At 38.6% G+C, this 22,168-nt stretch overlaps 1 protein-coding gene across 2 annotated transcripts in view; it reads right to left on the bottom strand.

Moving 5' to 3' along the window:
* Positions 1–3,005: 3,005 nt before the first annotated feature.
* Positions 3,006–22,168, bottom strand: part of PUS10 (pseudouridine synthase 10) — a 57,601-nt gene continuing 38,438 nt past the window's right edge. For both annotated transcript variants that reach the window (XM_069494315.1, XM_069494316.1), the window contains exons 12-18: positions 19,314–19,370; positions 18,377–18,453; positions 18,229–18,284; positions 15,477–15,594; positions 10,889–11,031; positions 7,970–8,069; positions 3,006–5,130 (exon numbers count right to left, since the gene is read on the bottom strand). In XM_069494315.1, the coding sequence (XP_069350416.1) occupies positions 5,092–5,130; positions 7,970–8,069; positions 10,889–11,031; positions 15,477–15,594; positions 18,229–18,284; positions 18,377–18,453; positions 19,314–19,370 (590 nt within the window). In that variant the 3' untranslated portion in view covers positions 3,006–5,091. The remainder of the gene's footprint in view (positions 5,131–7,969; positions 8,070–10,888; positions 11,032–15,476; positions 15,595–18,228; positions 18,285–18,376; positions 18,454–19,313; positions 19,371–22,168) is intronic.

Genomic DNA, 22,168 nt, shown 5'->3' with positions numbered 1-22,168 from the left:
ACTGGGAAGGGAAGGGAAGGGAAGAGGACCGGGAAGGGAAGGGAAGGGAAGGGAAGAGGACCGAGAAGGGAAGGGAACGGGACCGGGAAGGGAAGGGAAGGGAAGGGAAGGGAAGGGAAGGGAAGAGGACCGGGAAGGGAAGGGAAGGGAAGGGAAGGGAAGGGGACCGGGAAGGGAAGGGAAGGGAACGGGATCGGGAAGGGAAGGGAAGGGAACGGGATCGGGAAGAGAAGGGAAGGGAACGGGATCGGGAAGGGAAGGGGACCGGGAAGGGAAGGGAAGGGAACGGGACCGGGAAGGGAAGGGAAGGGAAAGGAACGGGACCGGGAAGGGAAGGGAAGGGAAGAGGACCGAGAAGGGAAGGGAACGGGACTGGGAAGGGAAGGGAAGGGAAGAGGACCGGGAAGGGAAGGGAAGGGAAGGGAAGAGGACCGAGAAGGGAAGGGAACGGGACCGGGAAGGGAAGGGAAGGGAAGGGAAGGGAAGGGAAGGGAAGAGGACCGGGAAGGGAAGGGAAGGGAAGGGAAGGGAAGGGGACCGGGAAGGGAAGGGAAGGGAACGGGATCGGGAAGGGAAGGGAAGGGAACGGGATCGGGAAGAGAAGGGAAGGGAACGGGATCGGGAAGGGAAGGGGACCGGGAAGGGAAGGGAAGGGAACGGGACCGGGAAGGGAAGGGAAGGGAACGGGATCGGGAAGGGAAGGGAAGGGAACGGGATCGGGAAGAGAAGGGAAGGGAACGGGATCGGGAAGGGAAGGGAACGGGACCGGGAAGGGAAGGGAAGGGAACGGGATCGGGAAGGGAAGGGAAGGGAACGGGATCGGGAAGGGAAGGGGACCGGGAAGGGAAGGGAAGGGGACCGGGAAGGGAAGGGAAGGGAACGGGACAGGGAAGGGAAGGGAACGGGACAGGGAAGGGAAGGGAAGGGAACGGGACCGGGAAGGGAAGGGAAGGGAGCGGGACCGGGAAGGGAAAGGAAGGGAAGGGAACGGGATCGGGAAGGGAAGGGGACCGGGAAGGGAAGGGAAGGGAACGGGATCGGGAAGGGAAGGGAACGGGACAGGGAAGGGAAGGGAAGGGAACGGGACCGGGAAGGGAAAGGAAGGGAAGGGAACGGGACCTGGAAGGGAAGGGAAGGGACAGGGACAGGGACCGGGACCGGGACCGGGAAGGGAAGGGAAGGGACCGGGAAGGGAAAGGAAGGGAAGGGAACGGGATCGGGAAGAGAAGGGGACCGGGAAGGGAAGGGAAGGGAACGGGATCGGGAAGGGAAGGGGACCGGGAAGGGAAGGGAAGGGAAGGGAACGGGATCGGGAAGAGAAGGGAAGGGAAGGGGACCGGGAAGGGAAGGGAAGGGAAGGGAACGGGACCGGGAAGGGAAGGGAAGGGAACGGGACCGGGAAGGGAAGGGAAGGGAACGGGATCGGGAAGGGAAGGGGACCGGGAAGGGAAGGGAAGGGAACGGGATCGGGAAGGGAAGGGGACCGGGAAGGGAAGGGAAGGGGACCGGGAAGGGAAGGGAAGGGAACGGGACAGGGAAGGGAAGGGAACGGGACAGGGAAGGGAAGGGAACGGGACAGGGAAGGGAAGGGAACGGGACAGGGAAGGGAAGGGAAGGGAAGGGAAGGGAAGGGAAGGGAGCGGGACCGGGAAGGGAAAGGAAGGGAAGGGAACGGGATCGGGAAGGGAAGGGGACCGGGAAGGGAAGGGAAGGGAACGGGATCGGGAAGGGAAGGGGACCGGGAAGGGAAGGGAAGGGAAGGGAACGGGACAGGGAAGGGAAGGGAAGGGAACGGGACCGGGAAGGGAAGGGAAGGGAACGAGAACGGGACCGGGAAGGGAAGGGAAGGGAAGGGAAGGGGACCGGGAAGAGAAGGGGAAAAAATGCAGCCAGGCATTGTGGCTCACACCTGTAGTCTCAGCTACTTTGGAGGCTGAAGCAGATGATCATTTGAGCCCAGGAGTTGGAGGTTGCAGTGAGCTATGATGATGCCACTGCACTCCAGCCTGGGTGACAGAGCAAGACCCTGTCTCTAAAAAAAAAACAAAAGAAAGAAAAGTTAAAGTAAGGGAAGTCAAAGACAGAAAAACTTCCAGATTGGTGGAGGCTAAAGAGACATAACTAAATGCAAAATGTGAACATTTGATTATGAAGGACATTGGTGGTACAACCAGTGAACTTGGCTGGGATCCATAGATTAGATAATTATAATATGTCATTGTTAATTTTGTGATTTTGATAGTTATATTGTCTTTAAGTAGAAGAATATCTTTTTTTGTTTTTTAAGAATTTCCTTGGCCGGGCGCGGTGGCTCACGCCTGTAATCCTAGCACTTTGGGAGGCCAAGGCGGGAGGATCACTTGAGCTCAGGAGTTCGAGACCAGCCTCAGCCAGAGCAAGACCTTGTCTCTACTAAAAAATAAAAAGAAATGATCTGGACAGCTAAAAATATATACAAAAAATTAGCCGGGCATGGTGGCGCATGCCTGTAGTCCCAGCTACTCAGGAGGCTGAGGCAGGAGGATCGCTTGAGCCCAGGAGTTTGAGGTTGCTGTGAGCTAGGCTGACGCCATGGCACTCTAGCCTGGGCAACAGAGTGAGACTCTGTTTCAAAAAAAAAAAAAGAATTTCCTTTGTAGGAATTACACACTAATGTCTTTGGGATGATGAGGCATCATTGGCTCAATGGTTCGGGGGAAAAAGGTTCTTTGTACTTTTCTTGCAACTTTCCTGTAAGTTTGAAATTATTTCAAAATGAAAAAAACTAAAAATAGAATCATAAAAGTAATATTTTTTCATAATAAAAAAGGGTACCATTTTTTAAAACACAGAAAATCTTACATCAAAATTCATTCTCTTATGTGGACTAAAAAATCAAAGAATAAAGCTCCAAAAGAAAAGATCTGCCAAAGTAAGATGTTTTCTTCTTACAAAATGGAAATTTGACTTCTAAATTTACTCCACATAACTTGCAAATGTAACCAGTTATCTTACTTGGAAATTTCTCATTTTACCAACTTTTTTTTTTTTTACTTTTCCAGGTATTCAGAGTTGATGTTTTTCTTAAGATAAACCACAGACTATATTTGGGACAAAGAGATACTAAGAAGTACAAAGGGCTCTTTCTCTAAGTGTTATGAAAAAGACTTCTAATTTAAACAAAGCTTAAAAAAGGAAATCATGAAACTAAAAGATGTTTATATAGGCAAAAGGGAAACTATAGTACTCTCATTAATTGATGTTCCCAGTTCTGCCTAAAACAAAGACCTACTTTAAACAACCTGTGTCTCAAAATTATATGAATATTTGGAATAAGTATTTACAGCTAATATTTGCTCTTTGCTTGACATTTTACATAACTTCAGGAATAGAAATTTAAGAAACAGAAGTCTTCTAATTTAAGTTTTCTAAGGAAGGGTTCTTGATTCTTCCATATTGCAGATCCACTGAATTCAAAGCTGAGCCAAAAGAAACATGCAAAATTGTCTCCTAAATTATTTAAATCTCTTTTGTAGCAAAATTTCCCCAGAAACTGAAAAACATTCACACAGAAGTTCTTACCTTTTTATCAAAAGTTTATTTCTGTTATCCCTTTCTTATTTTCTGGCATTCAAAGCAGTGAAAAGATTATTTGCTGTTATTCACATATGAAACACATGGTTTCAAAGTGGTTGGCTGACTTCATGTCAATTAAAACCATTTTCCTCACATCTAAAGTGAATCTTAATATCTGTGAACTATGTTTAATATAGAGATGGGAAACAATGAGTAATCCAATACTATCCAAGCCACATATATCCTTTAAGAAGCTCAAATAGTTGAATTAGGGTGATGGAAATTATACTTTAAATCTGAAATTTTAATGAGCCTCCTTTCTGAAACTTTTCTCCTAAAGGCCCATCGTTTTCTTTAGGTTTAGCTTATTTAATGTTTTTCCTCTTCATAATACCAACAGATGATTAACTTACTAACAAAGGTTAATTATATGAGATTGTACGAAATATATTTTGGCTATTTTTTGGTAAGCTACATGATTTGGTATTTAAATTCCAAAAGTCAACTCTCATGGTTATATGAGTTAAAATGGAAAACCTTAGGTGTCTCCTTCATACAACTGGTGCTCAACAATAGGGTTTGTTAGACCCCAGAGATCAAGAAACTTGGTCTCTAGTTCTGGTCCTAGATATGGAAGTAACTGACAATTTTAGAGAAGTCATTTAACTTCTATTCTTTGGTTTCCATATTTATAAAATTGAGATAATATCCTATCTACCTTAATAAGGTATTAAGATGTTTATAATTCAATATATTGAAGCACTCTGAAATAATCAGTTTACCTTTTTTGGTAATCTCAATTTTTCAAATTCTTAACCCTGGGATTGAAGTTATTAAAGGCACTTGTTTATCCTTATTGAAAAGATTTATGGTCTCTTACCATGGTATGTCTCAATTCCTAAGGTTTCACTTTCCCTCCACAGGAAAAATGTATCAATAATTTTAGATTGTTGAAATAGTAACTTGAGGTCATTAAGATTTGTCACAAATCACATCCAAAGTTCTTCTATTGGTAATAGTTTGCCTGAGGCTTACTGGGAAAAATATTAATGATGTCAGATTTGCTTTGATATCTTAGAATATCATAGGCTATTATGCTGTATAAATCTAGATATAACTTTTATTCCATTAGTTTAAAAAATTTAGAACATAATTTTAAAGATGGTATGTCTCTTGTGGAGGGAAATCTTGCTGAAAGAAATTACAGCTTCTCAAATTAACAGAATGTGTTCTGGTTTTGTAACTCTCTTAAGTTAAAGAATTAAGGAGAATGGTTTTGTTATCCATAGTTTGGTTTGTGGGGATGAGGGAGGAATGAAAAAAATCATAAAACATCTTGGAACAATTTAACATAAAGTATACATACATATATAGATCCTGAGATGTTACAACAAATTTTAAAAATATATAGATCAACATGATCCAAATGGTTTCCAAGACACCGTTTGGTGGGTAAACAGCCATTTTACAGTGTGTGCTCCATGGATATCCACATCATGCCAGGAAAACCCTGCTCTGTGCCTCCAAATTTGGAAGCTAGTCATCCAGAGCAGGTGGCCAGTCAACATCAACAGACTAGAAGGGAGAGAACAAGCCAGTAAAACAGGTATCACTGTTCTGGTAAGCATTTGCTGGTAATGCTGTATAAACTCAATAGTTTTGATATAATGCAACTGAAGAAACTGCATTTGAAGAAAAGAGCTATTGAATACCACAATTTAACACTCAAGTCCATTCTAGGGATTCTTGGGCCTGAAATAATCTGAATTAACTGAGTAGCAGTATTTGGCTTCTCAGCTGGTTATTAAAGTGTACCTTTTGGCTGATAAGATAGAGTTGATTTAAATTTTTAAAATGTTATTTATGGGTAAAGTAGCAAATTCAGGTGGCTACACTAATTTTCCTTTAGAAGTCTGAGCAACTTTTATTCTTCTGATCATTTTCATTCTCCCATCTTGCATTTAACAAGTAGTCTATAAACTTACAGTCTTGTTTGTAACTTAGCAACTAAATTGTGAAATGAATTATGAAAGATCACCTAGAACTAGAAAAAGATTAAGGATCTTAGCATTTCATTTGAGCTGGATTTTTGTTTCTTTTAAAATCCAATTCATCTACCTCTACTTACCTTCATTTTACTCTTCTACAACAAAACCTTGATCTTCTGAGTCATAATGAAATTACAGTAAGCAAACTATTTTTTGTCTCCACAAACAATCACATAAACAATCACATACCACGTCTTAGAAGTGTCAAGGCATACCTTGTCTTAACTACCCTAGGGAACCTACTTTAAAAGTTTTTTGTTTTTAGTTTTTTTTTAATCCACTATATCTGTGGTTTTTGTTGACATTTAAATTTTAAAACCTGAAATTATTTACTGAAAATTTTTCATCAATCCATGAGTCACTTCACATACTAGATTCAGAAAAATTTTATTAGAAAAGCCTAAATAACTTATTGCATGTGCACGTGTGTGTGTGTCTTATAAATCTCAAGAAGATATTTTGGTTCTGTTTCAGAATACAGCCATACACCGAACACCCATATGTAAGTTAATGAGTGGTTTTTCGAACTGAAAATTAAACATTACTGGTCATAATTTTGTGTTGTGTTGAAGGCAGGGGAGGGTAGGCATGTTAAATTGTTTAAAAAGCTCCAAAGGTGATTCCAATGGACAATCAGGGTTGAGAAACACTGGCCTGTGATTCTTTGACACTTCTAAGCTATTCTAAGAATTCAGGTCAAAAAAGATGAATGCAGGCTGGGCGCAATGGCTCACGCCTGGAATCCTAGAACTTGGGAGGCTGAGGCGGGCAGATCATTTGAGCTCAGGAGTTTGAGACCACCCTGAGCAAGAGCCAGACTCCGTCTCTACTAAAAAAAAAAAAAAAAAAAAAAAATAGAAAGAAATTAGCTGGACAACTAAAAATATATAGAAAAAATTAGGCAGGCATGGTGGCGCATGCCTGTAGTCCCAGCTACTCGGGAGGCTGAGGCAGAAGGATTGCCTGAGCCCAGGAATTTGAGGTTGCTGTGAGCTAGGCTGGCGCCACGGCACTCTAGCCTGGGCAATAGAGTGAGACTCTGTCTCAAAAAAAAAAAAAAAAAAGATGAATGCAATTGGGCTTTTCTTTAACAGAAGCTTGTCTTCCTCAAAATGGTAATCTTACTGAAGAGGCTCCCTGCAACCTTGAAGGTATTATCACTGGCTGTACTGCAGGAGCTCTATAAAATATAATCTAAAAGAGCACTTGAGAGAATTGCTGGTAAGGTAATAATGCTCCAGTGATCATTTCATTACTGAAGCTGTTTTCACACTAGGCAACTATACCCACTTCTTTTTATAACTTTGATAATACTCCCAAGTGCAAAATGCTAGCCTATTCTAAAATCTGGGGGGATGGAGCGAGGAAGGACTCTATTCCTAATCATATTTTCATCAAGGAGCACAATTTGTGACTCAACACCTACTGATGCTCTAACAAAATATTTATGGAGAATTGCCTGAAAAATCCATTTTTCTAATTATTTTAGAATTTTCTTTTTTTTTTTTTTTTTTTTTTTTTTTTTTTGAGACAGAGTCTCACTCTGTTGCCCAGGCTAGAGTGAGTGCCGTGGCGTCAGCCTAGCTCACAGCAACCTCAAACTCCTGGGCTCAAGCGATCCTCCTGTCTCAGCCTCCCGAGTAGCTGGGACTACAGGCATGCGCCACCATGCCCGGCTAATTTTTTTTCTATATATATTTTTAGCTGTCCATATAATTTCTTTCTATTTTTAGTAGAGATGGGGTCTCGCTCTTGCTCAGGCTGGTCTCGAACTCCTGAGCTCAAACGATCCGCCCACCTCGGCCTCCCAGAGTGCTAGGATTACAGGCGTGAGCCACCGCGCCCGGCCTATTTTAGAATTTAACCTTGTTTCAACTCAGACTATAAGAACAGAGAACTTGGACCACATCGTAACGGTCCCCTAGAACTGCTTTTATTAATAACTATTGGCTCATCCCATTTTCTACCCTTGTCCTGAATATATGTTTCTGAGTTTCTTAAATTCTTTCTAAAACAAAACAGGTATGGGAATGAACTCTCCAGAATCCAAAGGGGACATATGAAGAGTGCTTACAACTTTATTTCCTTGCTTGGTTCAAGGGTTTAGATCTGATGCCATATATTAATATAAAGTGTAGTTAGTAAATTAGCTACGTATTTGCAAGGAACATAAATGAGATCTTGAATTTTTTAAAAAATTTTAAAAATTATACTGAAGACAGTCCCTCCATGTAATACACTACTGTGAGATTTTGATCATTTTCAAACACCTATGAAGGTAGGTAGTGCTATTTGGCTTAATGCAAAATAGCTTAACTTTGGCTGAATTCAATTTGCAAATGTACATTCCACAATAAAAGGTTTACCTCAACATCCAGCTCAAGAATGTCTGCAGTCACATTCATCAGCGAGCCAATGTTCGGCTTAGTTCTCCCAAAGTCTCCATGTACAAACTCTTTAATGTAGCTGGAGTTTGTTTAAGGAAAAAATGAAGATAACATGCAGTTCCAACTGTTTGGTGAGATTTGCTAAGTGAAAGGGAAATAATAAACAAAAGCAGAAATGTTACCAAAGAGAGGTCATTTCTGAGCTTTGACTTGTGATGTGTGTCTTAGAAAACAAGCCACAGCAAGCTGGTTCCTACATTGGACTGGTAGCCAACATCAGGATCTGGGACCTGTGTTTACAACAAACGTATCAAAAGTCATGACTTTCGTTTTTCTTTATAGCTCATCTACAAGTGCCAAGATTTGGGTATGGATTTTCAAAACTACCTATAGTTCAATTCTTTTAAAAAACAACTATTTCTTTTTTGCCACAATCTCTATTTATCATCTTTCTGGTCCCATTTTTCAATAATGGCAACTGGCATCTGCCAGATAGTAGATTTCCACAGGATCACACACACACCAGAGTGACCTCAGTGATGGCTTTCCCTATAACATGACACAGTGGCAATAGGATGGAAAGGACAATGAGAATATTAATTTATTCTTAATGAAGGCCCTTCAGAAGGATTATCAAAGGACCTATGTTCTAGTTGTTTGCTAATGTGGTTAGCAAGAGAACTAAGCTAATTCTCTCTCTTTTTTTAAGGGGGAACTTTGTATCTCCCTCATGGGTCTTCAAATTTTGGAGTCAATGAATAATTGTGGAATTTGTTCTTAATAAGATTATATTAGCATTTCTTACAGAGGAGTCTATTGCAACCTTGACAATAGTTATCTAAAAGGTATGTTTTTGCCAACATTCAGCATTATGTTATCTATAAACCATTTTGTATAAAATATTTAATAGAGTTTGAATAGAAAAAATTTATTCCCAGATGATAAATAAAAAATCAACACAATAATAGGCTGATATTAATTATGTCCTCACTTTCTGAATGTTTATTCATTCTACCTTCACCAAATGTTTTGACTCAAACATAAGACATGTAATTATCTAGTGACTATCTTTTTGGCTAAACTCACCCATTGTCAATCTTTTTCTCTCATTTTCTTAGAGAATGCTCTCCTGAGCAGCAATGATGAGGAGAGATGACCAAAAAGCCCCAGAATAACCAATTAAAAGGTCCAGAGATGTTCTTATTCATGGCCAGAGAGACAAGGTTTAAGTCAAATGAGCTAGCTCATTGTATGAAGCAACATAAATACATACTGTGTACACAAAATAAACTTAGTATGTGAAAATTACATATACTTCTGTGTATAAACATATATCTAAAGGTTTACCAAACAGGCTTTATTGGCTAACATCTTAAGTACATGTACATGGCTGGTTCTAAAAATGTTTTGGTAGGATTTAAAAGACATTAGCTTCTCCAGAAGACATTGCATTTCTCCTTGACACACCAAAACTAGAGCCAGAATTATAATGGATAAAAATATTTTTTTAAAATCTGTGATTGCTTTGAAATTCCACCCACAATAGGCAAATATGCCCCAAATAACAAAGATACAAAGATTTGTCCACTGGAATCTAAATAGATCATTCTTTGATTCAAATTGCAAAACTTAGAAGTTTTTAGGAGTGGATAACCTATACCTGATTCAACTGAGTAAATCCAGGTCACTCCTGGGATGGGGCAGAGGAGGAAGAGGGGAAAGCAGGTTGGTGGGTAAGGACAGGCAGATTAGTTACAGCAACGTAGTGATAATGGTATTTAGTGCTTAAAACTTGGTTTTTTTTTCTTATATACATAAATACATCATTAGTTTTATGCCAGTTAGAAGGTATGTTATCACTTCATGCTATTGGATCACAAAATAATACAAAACCAAGAAACAAAAACTAGGAACACCTCTGAAAAGTAAACTAAAGCTAAAACTACTGGAGCTCCCCAATATATTTTAATCAGCAACTCAGTTCTAATACAAAACTACGCATGACCTGGGACTTGTATTTACATCAAACTTACCAAAACCACACAAATCAGGTTAGGTTATAAACACATTATGAGCCTCAGACTATGGATATTTTTAACTCTCATCTCAGCCTTTCTATTTATAACACAGCCAAAACCCTTTGCAGTCTTTGAAAATGGTATTGATGCCAGCACAGTATTACTCTCAGCCAAGTTTATATGGCTCAAACAAATGACATGTAATCTGAAATGTTTTATTTTTTTCACAAGGCATACAGAGAAAGAATATTCTCTGTTGTACTGGGCCAGTGGCCAAGTAAAGTTAAGATCAAGATGTAAAGTTCGCACTGTCTAGGGGATAGACATGTTTGAAGCTCTGACTTGGGGGGCGGGGGCGGGGGGGCAAGGGCAATATATGTAACCTAAACTTTTGTACCCCCACAATATGCTGAAATAAGAATTAAAAAAAAAAAAAAAAGATGTAAAGTAACACCATTCCCATCTATTACCTGGGTCTCATCTGGGGCACATGCTTGAAATGTTGAAAGGACCTAGATATGGTAATGAATATGTGACTTGCAAAAAATGTAAAGACAGCAAATGAATCAATCAAAAGTATTTTCTGAGTATTGACTATGTGCTAAGCACTGTGTAAGACACTGTAATTACATGAAACATAAATAACTTTAAAGCTGACATTGAACTGACTGCTACCCCAGGGTTTAAAATGTCATTTTGAAAAACACAGATTTAATGAGAAAAAACACCTCAAACAAATTTTTTTAAAAAAGCATTCTTCTCCAACATCATCCTTTCCCTAATACCTCCCAGACCAAATTGAACCTATTTTTCTAGGGCAGCATTAACTCTTCTAATAGGGTTCTGGTTCGATTATTGCAGTGAGAAGGTGGAAGGATACGTTCCAGCTTGAGTTTTTAGGTAAAGGCGAAAATGATGCGCGTCCACATAGTGTGTCTCCATGAAGTGAATGACGCGAGTTCTCACAGCCAAGGGCCTTCGGTGAAGGACTCGTAGAGGAGTTTTCTGGTCAATCTTTAAATCCTAGAGATTATGATACACAACCACAGAGTTAGAGCTCTGCCGCCCAGTGAAGCCTGTCTCAGCACTTCCTTTGTCATCCATAGCTCACCACAGAAGTCTGCTTTAAAGGACTCCATCTATCACTGTCAGGGTAGAAACTACCTAACATTACAATAAATTATAACCTCGTAGGTTCAAACTGGTGAGACTTCTCATGCCTAGTCCATAATCACTCATTCTCTGGGCCCCAGTAAGCTCACCATTAAAAAGAGGCCTTGAAGTCAATGATCCTCATATCTCTTTTGGTCTAATAGGCAACAAATTGGTTAGGACCCTGCAGTTCCATCTTGCCAGTTACTTCCACAGGGCTCTTCTAGGGGTCAATGTTCTTACCTTTGTTTTCTAACTCAACACAGTAGCCTAACAGTGAGGATTTCAGGCTGGGGTGAGAAATACCTGGTTGTAGAATGTGGGACATCAGCATGACTTGTCTGTATGGGCAGTTTGCATGTTTTAGGGAGACCCGTATACCCACTCTCAGGGGCTAGGTTTTGTTTTGTTTTTTGGTTTTTTTTTAAACAAAAGGATACCTCTTGAAAAGTTACATCATTGTTTAGGGTGACATTTCAATATAATAATTACAAATAAGTGTGCACAATAAACCAGGACCTCTCAATATTTGTTAGCTTGTGAAAAGAATACTGTAGGTCTTTTTTTTTTTTTTTTTTTTTTTTTTTTTTTGAGACAGAGTCTCGCTCTGTTGCCCAGGCTAGAGTGAGTGCCGTGGCGTCAGCCTAGCTCACAGCAACCTCAAACTCCTGGGCTCAAGCAATCCTCCTGCCTCGCCTCCCGAGTAGCTGGGACTACAGGCATGTGCCACCATGCCCGGCTAATTTTTTCTATATGTATTTTTAGCTGTCCATATAATTTCTTTCTATTTTTAGTAGAGATGGGGTCTCGCTCTTGCTCAGGCTGGTCTCGAACTCCTGAGCTCAAACGATCTGCCCACCTCGGCCTCCCAGAGTGCTAGGATTACAGGCATGAGCCACCGCGCCCGGCCACTGTATGTCTTTTTACATTTCAGATTTTTTAGGGACACAGACTTGTTTTTTTCACAATTAGTTCAAATTAGAGATTTTCCTGTATGTCACAAGATAAAAATTTTAAAGAAAAATAGAGATTAATACTGTAAAAGGTCAACTAATTCTAAGTTTTAAAAAATAGATATTGTGCTTAACTAGAAATGTAGGTTCATAAGAACTGAATTTTCTGCAATTTCTTGTTGGAACACTAATTTACATGATTAGTGAGTGTCTGAAGCTCTGCTAAGAAAAGGAAAAGTTTCTGTCTGGTCTCCCTTCTATCAAGTTCTCCACCAAGAAAAAATGAGCAAGTTCTGACAAAGACCACATTTGAAAGGGTGTGACTGCTTTATCAGAGCAGTGACTCAATGACTCCTCCTATCTCTGTGGTTTTTATGATTCTATTATTCTTTGATTTTAGAAGCACTTTGTTGTGATGAAATAAGCTGTCTCTGTAAGATCTGGTTTTTTCTGGTCAAAAAGACCAAAAAGTCAATGACAAGGCTGAACTCTTAAGGAATCTACAAAGACATGGTCTCCACTTCAGGGTGCAGAAACAGTTGGCTTTGAAGTGAGTGTCTAAGAGCGCTCTTCTCCCCTCACCGTCCTTTACCTCTAGAGCCACTCCTATACTCTGACCATGAGCCAGTTGGCTGATGGAAATACCACTGAGCTGCTATACTGCTGCCAACATAACACTCACATCAACACACACTTGTGTCTTTTTTGGTCTGTTTTTAGCCAACAAAAGGAAACCATTTATTCTAACATTGCACTCTGCTGTCCTTATACTGCTGAATTTTCAGAAGCATACAGACTTTTTTTTTTCTTAGAAGTAGGTTGCTCTTTAAAAAGTGAGGACAAGTAGTAAATTTGAAGTGACTTTTTCTCAGAATGGGGAAGTAGGTCAGTTTTTCTATTGTTTATGGCAATAGGAATATTTGAAAACTGTCAAAACATTGTTAGAAATCAGCTAGTCATGTCAGTCTACTTGGGCTGTGGACCATTAAAATACCCCTTTCACCATTTAGTCTGTATCTATAAAAATCATGTTTCAGCATTATTTCTCAACTGATTTTATGGAAATCCTCAAACTGTAAATCTATTTTTTTAATGAGTTTATTTTTCCCACGGCATTCTGAATGACTTGTACACACATGAGGGAATAGAGAAGTTTAGAAATTTGTTTTGAGATCTTAACACATTAACTGCCATGTGAGTTGTATTTAACTCATGCTAGTTTTGAGCCCAGGGCCTCAGGAAGCACATGTAACTCACATGACTTTTTACCTTGAGAGCCATGTGAACTATTTTTCAAGTTGCATATAACTTACACACAGAAAACAATGAAAAATAACACATTTTTCATTAAATTAGAAAGGATTGTTTTATGTTCGAAGTTTTTATTCTATTTTTGTAATAAAACATGGTGGCTCCAAGGAAAAAAATTATTTTTCTAGTGTGGCAGTCAATGTGTTAAAGATATCTGTCTATATTATAGCTATCATCCTAAAGGCCCCTACATAGGAGGGCGAAAAGCCAAAAAGGACCTTAGATATAGAATCATAAAAGCTGAGAACTGAAGGGCCACTGTAGGTGATGTCCATCCCACATTTTATAAATGAGCTTCTCTAAGCAGGTGAATGACTTTTATGTTTTCATCAAAATATTCATAAACATTATTTGCATTTCACTTTTTTTTTTTCATAATGTCATGGTGCTCCTACAAGTTGCAGATGTAGACACACCTCTTTTTTCCTAATATTTTTAGGCATATATATATATATATATATATATACAAACTAATATATGAATTAAATAGGATCATATGCTGTTTTTGGTTTTTTAGGAGCTGTATAATATTCCAATTTATTCTACCATTTTCTTATTGAAGGACATTGACTTTGTTTCTAGATTTTTTTGTTGTTGATTTTATTGCTTTGAACAAAGTCAATAAACATTGTGTACATATCCTTACGACTGGAGTTTTATTTCTATTGGACAGACTGTCAATAGAAGACCAGTGTATTTTAAAATTTTATAGTCATTGTCAGTTTTCCAAAAAGTTTGAAACATTTTGCATTTCTACTGACAATGTATGCAACTATCTTTCTCCTCTACCCCAACCCAATGAAAGGTATTATTAGTCTAAGGAGAATAAAGTGATGTCTTCTTGTTACTTCAACCTGGAGATGGAACATCTTTTCAAATGATTCTTGGCCATTTGTAGTTGCTCATTTTTCAGCTACCTGTTCCTTTTTATTTATTAGGGTGTCTTTATTTTTCATGATAAGTATAAACCCTATTTATGGTATCTTTTGTCATAGAATTTGTTTTCTACATAATTATCTGTGTGTATATATATATATATATATACACACATATATACATATATAATGTGTGCTTAAAGTACAACATATCATCCTCTATATACTCTATACCTTGTTTTAAACCCCCTTAGCACTTATCAGGAACATTTTCCTATGTCAAAAATATTAATCTACCACATAATTTTTTTTCTTATTTTTTTTTTTTGCTTTCTTTACTTTTTTTTTTTGACCCCAACTGCAATAGTACCACATAATTTTTAATGGTCGGATAGTAATAGTCCATTATACAGATAACCCATAATATTAAACCAGTTCCTTCTAGTAGGTCATCTAGATTGTTACAAAATATCGCCCATTTAAACAATGATGTGGTAACTGTATGCATCTTTGTGCCCATTTATGTTCATTCCTTGCATTTGAAAGTAAATTCTCTTTACAGGAAGAGATGGGCATAGGTGAGAAGAAATAAACAAATGAACAGGCAGACCCTCTGCAGTGACATGCTGATATGAAGGAAAACTTAGCATGTGCCAAATGTACATGCTTTAGATATATTATCACATGTTTTATTCATGTACTTAATCTCAACATCAATTCTATTAGATAAGCCCTATCTCATATTTATTTTTTACAGATAACCAAATATTATAATAGCATTGCTGAGTGTTTTCTATGTGCCCGGTACCATTCTCAGTGCTTTATGTGATTAAACTCATTTAATTCTTTTAACTAATTTTATAGATGAAGAAATTGAAGCACAAAGAGGCTAAGTAATTTGTCCAAAGACACACAGCCAAGACATGCAGATCTAGGATTTGAACCCAGGCAATCTGTCTTCAGAGTTGGGCTCTTCATTGCTAACAACACTGCCTCTCCAACAGGCTAGAGGTGTTGCCTACTCAACTAGCAAATGGCAAAGCCAGGGTGTGAAACCAGGTCTCACAGACCCCAAAGCCCATGCTCGGTAACTTGAGGGTAACAAACTAGAAGACAATGGATTATTTTATAGGCAATAGAGAAATAAAATAAAAAAGGATAAGAGCACTTGAATTACCTTTATATCATTTAGGAATTCAATGTCTTTCTTCTGTATTGCTTTATTTGTCCATATTAAGGCACTATAGGTCTTGGTCTTTTCTTCTTCACCTTCTTTCATATGTCCTATTGCCTCTCTAAACAAAAACAATAAAAAAGGTTTGTCTGAATATATAAAATACACACAAATTGCCCCAAGTTTTCTTTTCTGTAAAAATAGCTTTAATGAGATAGAATTTCTATAAAATTCCCCCATTTTAACTGTCCAATTCAATGATTTTTAGTATTTTTTCAGAGTTGTGCAGCTATCACCACAATCTAATTTTATAATGCTTTTATCATCTCCCCAAAAAAACTTCATACCCATTAGCATCACTTCCCATTCTCCTTTTCCCTCTAGTCCTAGACAACCACTAATTGACTTTCTGTCTCTATAGATTTCCCTATTCTGAACATTCCCTATAAAACAGAATCATACAGTATGTGGTGTTTTGTGACTAACTCCCTTTATATTTCATAATGTTTTCAAGGTTCATCTGTGTTGTAGCATCCATCAGTACTTCATTCCTTTTTATTATCAAATATTAGGTGATTAAATATGAAATGTCCGATTTTGAATCAAAAATTAAGTTTATTATATCTCAAACAAGTATGAGCTTAAACTGTCGACACAGTTTTGCCATCTTATTTTTTTTTATTTTTATTTATTTTTTTTTTTTGAGACAGAGTCTCACTCTGTTGCCCGGGCTAGAGTGCCGTGGCATCAGCCTAGCTCACAGCAACCTCAAACTCCTGGGCTCAAGCAATCCTCCTGCCTCAGCCTCCTGAGTAGCTGGGACTACAGGCATGCGCCACCATGCCTGGCTAATTTTTCCATATATATTTTTAGCTGTCCATATAATTTCTTTCTCTATTTTTAGTAGAGATGGGGGTCTCGCTCTTGTTCAGGCTGGTCTCAAACCCCTGAGCTCAAACAATCTGCCTGCCTTGGCCTCCCAGAGTGCTAGGATTACAGGTGTGAGCCACCGCGCCTGGGCCAGTATTGCTATTTTAACTGTAGCTTGTTTATGCCAGCAGCAAAGAAGCCCAGAGAGCGAGGTGGTGATGAAATCACAAAAGGTGTTTTCCTCAGCTTGTTGAGGACTGAATATTTTTCATTGCAAGAAGTGGTCCAAAGCCTGGAAGAAGTGGTGGTCAGTTGGTGCAAGGTCTGGTGAATACAGTGGATGACAGAGAGTTTCCAAGTCCAACTGCTGTAGTCTGAGCAGCATTGTCTGTTCAACTTGTGGTCAAGTGTTGTCTCTATTGACCAATCTCAGCTGCTTAATCGCAAGCATCCTCATCATTTCATCCAGTTGGTTGCAGTCGACATCTGCTGTAGTCAACTGTGACCAGGTTTCATGAAGCTGCTGTAGTGGATAATACCAGTGCTGGACCACCAAATAGACACCATTAGCTTTTTTTGATGAATATTCAGTTTTGGACTGTGTTTTGACACTTCATTGTTACCCAGCCATTATGCTGAATGCTTAACAATTGTCAAAAAGAATCCATTTTTCATCACATGTAACAATACAGTATAGAAATGGTTTGCCTTTATGTTGTGACAGCAAAGAAAGGAAAGCTTCAATTTCTCTTCTGATGCTCATTTAATTCATGTGAAACCCATCAATCCAGCTTCTTTATCTTGTCGATTTGTTTCAAATGGTCCCATATTGTTGGAATAGTAACATCAAACCTTGTTGCTAATTCATGCATAGGTTGAGATGGATTCACTTTCACTATAGCTTTCAGCTCATCATTATCCACTTTGGTCTCAGGTCACCTACGTAGTTCATTTTCAAGATTAAAATCATCAGAACGGAACTTTTCAAAGCATCAACATACTGTGCGTTTATTAGTCACATCCTTCCCAAGCACTTCATTGATATTTCTAGCTATCTGTACTGCATTGGTTCCACAATGGAACTCATATTTGAAAATAACACGAAATTTTGACTTATCCATGGTTTCACAAAAATTGCTGTAAAAAAAATGTGAAAGATAATCACAAGCCAAAATGTGTGTTTGAAAGACTGAGGATGTACCTTCACAATAAAAATAAAACAAGAAGTGTCAAAGTAAAATGTCAGAGATATCAACTGTCAAACTTAGTATTTAAGGAAATCAGACATTTCATACTTAATAACCTAATACTATTCCATTATGTGGAAATACCACATTTTGTTTACCCACAGACATTTTGGTAGTTTCTACTTCTTCACTATTATGAATAATGCTACTATGAACATTCGTGTACAAGTCCTTGTGTGGATGTATGTTTTCATTTCTCTTGCCTATATAATATCTAAAATGGAATTGTTGGGTCATATGGTAAATTTATGTTTAACCTTTAAAGAAACTGCCAAACTTTTCCAAAGTGGTCGCACTTACAATCCCACCAGTAAGGTATGAGGGTTCGAATATCTCCACATTCTTGCCAACACTTGTTATTTTCTGTCTTTTTGATAACCATCCTAGTGGGTGTGAAGTGAGATCTCATTGTGGTTTTGATTTGCATTTCCCTAATGACTAAATGATGTTGAACATTTTGTCATGTGTTCACTGGTTATTAGTATGTCTTTCTCAGAGAAATGTCTACTTAATCATTTCCTCATTTTTAATTGGGTTGTTAGAGTTCTTTATATATGCTGGATGGAATTCCCTTATTAGATATATGATCAGCAACTAAAACTTCTTTCTGAAATCATCTCCAGTAAGCCTACCCTTACCTTGTGACCAGCTGCAAGTCACGTACTTGGATTTTGTTAGATGACTTATTAATTTTCTGTGGTAGCAGAAAAAGAAAAACAATTAGCACTCGAGCTCAGTTAGAGAGTTGCAGAAACATGACGATTTCCATGTCATGAAGTGGTTTACCTGCTGAAGTTCCTTAATTTCTTGTGAAGTGAAATGTACTCTATGAGGATTCACCAGCTCAATTGCAAAGGGCCTTCCTGGCAGCACACACCCCGTCATGAAACAGAAACGTGTTGATGGAGTTAACATTTGGGCTAATGCAAGAGGGTTAGGAGGTGTGAAAAACGAGTTGAGCTCTAGAGGACTGAAAGTTTAGTGACATGACTACATCTGGGGGAGGGAAGAATGTGTGAAAAGAATCAAGGGGCTTTTTGGGGGTGGGGGCTGCTAACCCCCAGCACAGGCAATATGTGAAAATGATTGCTTTCCCAAAGGTCCATGAACAAGCCTGTGTTAATTACAAAATAAAATTCAAACAACTACTAATTAGCTTGGTTACACTAATGTAACATTGTCACATGCAGCAATGTCCTGTTGAAATCCATCCTCCCTGCCTAATCCACTAGTGAAACAGAAAAGCTGTGATTCCATGAGAGAAAAGACTATAAATATCAAGTAACTCAGGATTAACTCTCATTATCTTGTAGTGTAACAAGGTAAAATGAGAGAAATGAAGGCCAAGAGAGTAGAATCACTTTTTAAATGAAGGTGTAGATTTTGAAAACTGTACCAGTACTTCTGAAATGTTATTAAATGGAGTAATTAATAATCAAAATTTTGAAAAAAAAAAATCAGGCCCTTCATTGTTAATGCACAAAAAAGTCCCATATGATCTACAGGTATATAATAAGAATGGCCTTTAAAGAAATGATTCCTGTTAAGACATATAGCATATAATTTATAAAGGTAGCTCCATAATCCACAAAGTTTCCTAACTTGGAGAAGCTCTGGACTCTGCTCATTTTGGTTTTGATTAAGTGACTACAGTAAGCCTGCTGTCTGGAAACGTTGGTAATTGTAGTTAAGTTCTAATCAGGTGATGCTGTTGCAATCTTACCATTTCCTAATGTTCTCACATCTACATCTTCTCTTCCAGAGGATGAAAAATTAAAACCTTTGGAAAGTAGACAAAGAAAAAAAAAATCAGAGACATAATTGCCCTAAGATATTTGTTCCCAACCTTTGGAAGAAAACCAATTTAAGATCTTGAACAATCTACAAGAGAATCCCAAGGGACAGTCATCATTGTTCCTCTAATCCTAATCTCTACTAAAAATAGTAATGGTAACAATAAACACCATTTATTGAATACTTATTTTATGCTAGGCACTGGGCTAAAAATTATGCATACATTATTTTATTTAATCCTTATTATAAGCATAAGAAATAAGTATTAAATAAAAAAAATCAACCTTTAGAAAGTTAGGTAATTTTCCCAAGGTCACATAATTAAATGGCAGAGAGCTAGGTGTTTCTGATGTTAAAGTCAGACCTTAGCTGTCATCCCATGTCACCGCCCCCTGGGAGAGCCAAAGGCAGAGCACTGTTTGGAGGAAGGTCCCACCACCACCACCACCACAACCTTATGGTGAAAACTCTATCATCTTTCTTTCTTTCTTTCCTCAAAACAAAAAAAACATTTAGTTAAGAATTAAATTCTACAAGAAGAAGAGAAAAAGAAGGTTTGACTTTAAAAAGCAAATTCATTATATATATAATCAAACCTAAACTGGAACCATTATAAAATCAGTATACACTCTAAGATAAATGGATCATCACAGACTAAAAGCTGCAAATATTGGAAGGAGAAAATGATTAAATAAAAAAAAAAGTTGCACAGCTTTCTTAGATATAGAACTAGGGCAGCCAGGCAGGGAGCAGGATTCTGTGACCGCTAAGTCCCACAGAACCCTCCATTCTGTGTTTACACTCCAGTGTTAAATTACTAATAAACCCATAGCAGTATCAGTAGCTTCGAGTCAGAGCTAACAGACTGAAGGTGTAGCAGTAAGGGTGGATGGCCATAGCTAAATTAAGAATGCAAATGGCACCTGAGAAGCTGAAGCTACAGACTCCCTGGGTCTATAGTTTGTCTTATACCTGCCAACCTCCATCTCCCAGTCAGTCATGTCAAAGAACCAGGGGGCTCCACAGTGACTAAGCCAGAACCTGTGACTGGCAAGGGTGAAGGGGATGAACAGGCCTCATAGAGATAAGTCTACCAGCTACTGCTAAGTCAGACCAGAAATCTTAAATTCATATCAGCCTATCAGTAAGAAAGAGGTACAGAAAGCCAGGCTCTCAAGAAGGCCACAGAAGCACAAAATCCAGACTAAGAGAAAAGGGGTATTTATCATATCTTTTAGAAAAATGTTTCAAACTTGAGAACTAAGGAAACTTTCTTGGACCCTAGGAAGGCCCAGAATCCCAGAATATCAAGTTAAGTAGTTGGACTTTATCCTGTAGCTAGCAACTGACCAGTTTGCAGCAGGGAACTGACATGACAAACATTTATTCAATAAGTGAAGTAATAAATGTATAAGGGGAAGTTTTTTTAGACACATTGATTTTAAGAACGTATCAAAATGTATTACTTATTAACTATGGAATTAGCAAGTAGATCACATGATGTGCCAGTTTGAAGTGACTGAGAAACAAGTCTCCATATCCCACTTAGGGGAAGGAATGTTTATATAAGTAGCTAGGCCGGTCCACGTAATACTAGTTTATTTCATAGTGCTATAAAATTTAAGGGTATAATACTTAGAACTAACATCCCAGAGTTGTCAGATATGAACCGTTAATCAAAAATAACAAGTAATGTATCTGAGGAGCACAGGTTTAAGCAAATTGATGCTATTAATTGTGAGTTTCAAACAGCAAGGTTTTATCCCGACAATGAGCCAGTTAGCACAGAGGCCCCAAGGTGTGCTTTTTCCCAAGCGGCTCTCAGTAAATTACTTCAGCACACATTTCAGATGCTGAACACATAATTTGCTTTATTTTCAGTTTGGGGACAATTTTTCCACCTCAAATGGAAAAATGACAACAAACCGCCTTCATGAAAGACTGCAAGGGGGAAAACACATCTCTGAAGGAGCCCCTCTAGTAGCCCTGCAGGTAACAGGGGCTTCCTTGGGACTAGAACAGTTAGAACTGAAGGTTTCTTGAATCTTCTTATAGAAAGGGAGTAAAGGTGGCCCCAAGAAAAATGTAAAAGGAACTTTTTGTGCTAACGCTTTATTTCACTTCTTCATAACTTGCATAAGTCTTATGAGATAATCAGTTTGTAAATACCAAATTAAGTGGGTAAGTGTTCATGGTAATAGCCCAGAGTCTTTACTACTAAGATTTTGTAAAATATTAGGTTGCTGAGTTACTTCGTCATTTAGTACACAATTCTTAAAGACCATTAAAAAAGGGTGCACCTACCTGATAGGCAACAAATTATAAAAGGGATGGAGTTTGAAGTGCTTCTTTTTCCTTCTGGCAAGTCATCTCTCACCTAGACCATCCGCTTGTCATTCTTAAAGCACATTTGTCTTAAGGTTTGTTAGAGAGAAAGATGGATATCTAGCTGGTTCCTCAAACAAGGGTTTTCTAATTATGCTAGGAGCCGCATTCCAAAGAGTGACATCACTTACTGCTTGCTCTTTTTCCTGACATGTAACACAATTTCCTGCAATTGAAATCTGAGTCCCTTTCCTCTTATCTAATCTTACTGAAATCACAAGACTTTATGCTGCCTTTGACTTGAGAGGCCTGTTGAGACAAGGAAAACATAAGCCTGAGGGGACCTGACTCATCCCACAAATTCAGCTCATTAATACCGAGGAAATCAAAACACAATACAGCTGCCATTAAGTCACTCTATAATAAAATGGTTGCTGTTGATCTATTAATATTTTCTCT

Source organism: Eulemur rufifrons, chromosome 19 (assembly GCF_041146395.1).
Source record: "Eulemur rufifrons isolate Redbay chromosome 19, OSU_ERuf_1, whole genome shotgun sequence".
NCBI classification, from domain to species: domain Eukaryota; kingdom Metazoa; phylum Chordata; class Mammalia; order Primates; family Lemuridae; genus Eulemur; species Eulemur rufifrons.
Note: the sequence above shows the minus strand (reverse complement) of the source record. Positions and strands in the feature narration are given on the sequence as shown.